This window comes from Gekko japonicus, unplaced genomic scaffold (genome assembly GCF_001447785.1).
Source record: "Gekko japonicus isolate JY-2015 unplaced genomic scaffold, Gekko_japonicus_V1.1 scaffold52, whole genome shotgun sequence".
Classification (NCBI taxonomy): Eukaryota; Metazoa; Chordata; class Lepidosauria; order Squamata; family Gekkonidae; genus Gekko; species Gekko japonicus.
Genome location: NW_015168653.1, coordinates 1,943,809 through 1,945,434, shown reverse-complemented (window position 1 = coordinate 1,945,434; position 1,626 = coordinate 1,943,809). Strand labels below are relative to the sequence as shown.

The 1,626-nt window shown below is 43.8% G+C and overlaps 1 protein-coding gene across 1 annotated transcript in view; it reads left to right on the top strand.

The window, feature by feature from the left end:
• The window catches only part of FARP1 (FERM, ARH/RhoGEF and pleckstrin domain protein 1), a 121,683-nt gene that overhangs the window by 50,265 nt on the left and 69,792 nt on the right, over positions 1 to 1,626 (top strand). Inside the window, exon 11 of the mRNA XM_015415097.1 lies at positions 756 to 824. Coding sequence (XP_015270583.1) covers positions 756 to 824 — 69 coding nt within the window. The remainder of the gene's footprint in view (positions 1 to 755; positions 825 to 1,626) is intronic.

Sequence of the window (1,626 nt, the reverse complement as noted above, 5' to 3'; positions counted from 1 at the left end):
CACCAAGAATACAGAGCATCACTTGCCCCAGACTGAGAGTTCCTATCTATACCTTGTGGCTAATAGCCACTGATAGACCACTGCTCCATATGTTTATCCAACTCCCTCTTGTAGCCGCCACCACCTCCTGTGTCAGTGAATTCCATGTGTTAATCACTCTTTGGCTGAAGAAGTACTTCCTTTCACCTGTTCTAACGCGACTGCTCAGCAATTTCATTGAGTGTCCATGAGTTCTTGTATTGTGAGAAAGGGAGAAAAGTGCTTCTTTCTCAACCTCTTCTATCCCATGCATAATCTTATAAACCTCAATCATGTCACCCCTCAGTCGTCGTTTCTCCAAGCTAAAGAGCCCCAAGCGTTTTAACCTTTCTTCATAGGGAAAGTGTTCCAACCCTTTTATCAACACTTTTATGTTGAGTGTTCCCCCAACGATTACTCACTGTCAGCCAAATTTGTTTATTTACTTTATAGGCCGCCTTTCATGGTGAGACTCAGGGGCAGATTATAAAAACACTATAAAAACAATGCAGTCAGCAAATATAGTGAAGAATGCAATAGGACTAGGATTCCAGAAAACAATGTGAACAGCCAGCTGTCAAAGGCAAGATATATCATAAACAATGCAGAAAGTGAAAGAAAACTGCCATACTTTGTAGTAGCGTCTGTCCATTGCAATAGGCACAGTACAATTAGAACGCACTTCGTTCACCAGTTTGGCCTGTTTAACTTCAGTTTGTTTGTTTTCTTCTTCACAGTGGTCGAACTCAGAAGCAGGTTCTTGACTATGTTAAAGAAGGAGGGCACAAGAAAGTCCAGTTTGAAAGGTCAGAGAAACTATTCAGTAGCTACTTCACTGCCAGGAGTTTGAATGATGTCTGCCATCTTAGATGGCTTTAACGTGGGTTTGTACAAATGCGTGGAGGATAGGCTCGTCCACGGATATTGTCCATAATGACAAAACAGAACATCCATGCTCTAAAGTAGTATACCTCTGAATACCACTTACTGGGGGGAGGCAACAAGGGGGTCTGCCAGCTTTAGTTTCCATGCCCCACTTATAAGGCTCTCTGCAGCATCTTGTTAGCCATTGCAAAATGGGATGTTGGACCAGCTGAACCTTTGCCCTAATGCAGGAGGAATGCTATTATTTAACAAGCACAGTTGTTTTTAAGGGCACTTCAGAATAAGTAGGGAGGATCTCATGTGCCCATTTAGCTCCCTGTTAGCCAGTGGGAAAGAGGCCTGGAATCGTAGGCTATGCCTAGCAAGCTTAGTCTCCATGAGTGAAGAAGCAGTGTGGGAATGGAAAAACTGTAAGTCTCAGTGTGTGTTCCTGTGTCTGTGTGTCCCCCCGCCACTTCCTGTTCTTCTAGTTAGGTGCTAAACTGCTTTTGAGTCTGGTAACAGTTTTTGTTTACATACCAATTAATTATATTGCCCTTTGGTTTCTCCTTTGTTCAGAGCATGTGAATAACTCCAGGTCTGCAAAAAATAGCTGCTAGTTGAGATCTTGTTGGTTTCCACTTGCAGAATCTTGGAACCAGCTGTGAATGATACCAGGGCCTTCACTAGCTCCCTGCTCACCCCCCCCCCCCCCGTACGACACCTGGATCTCTCGTTTTCTTG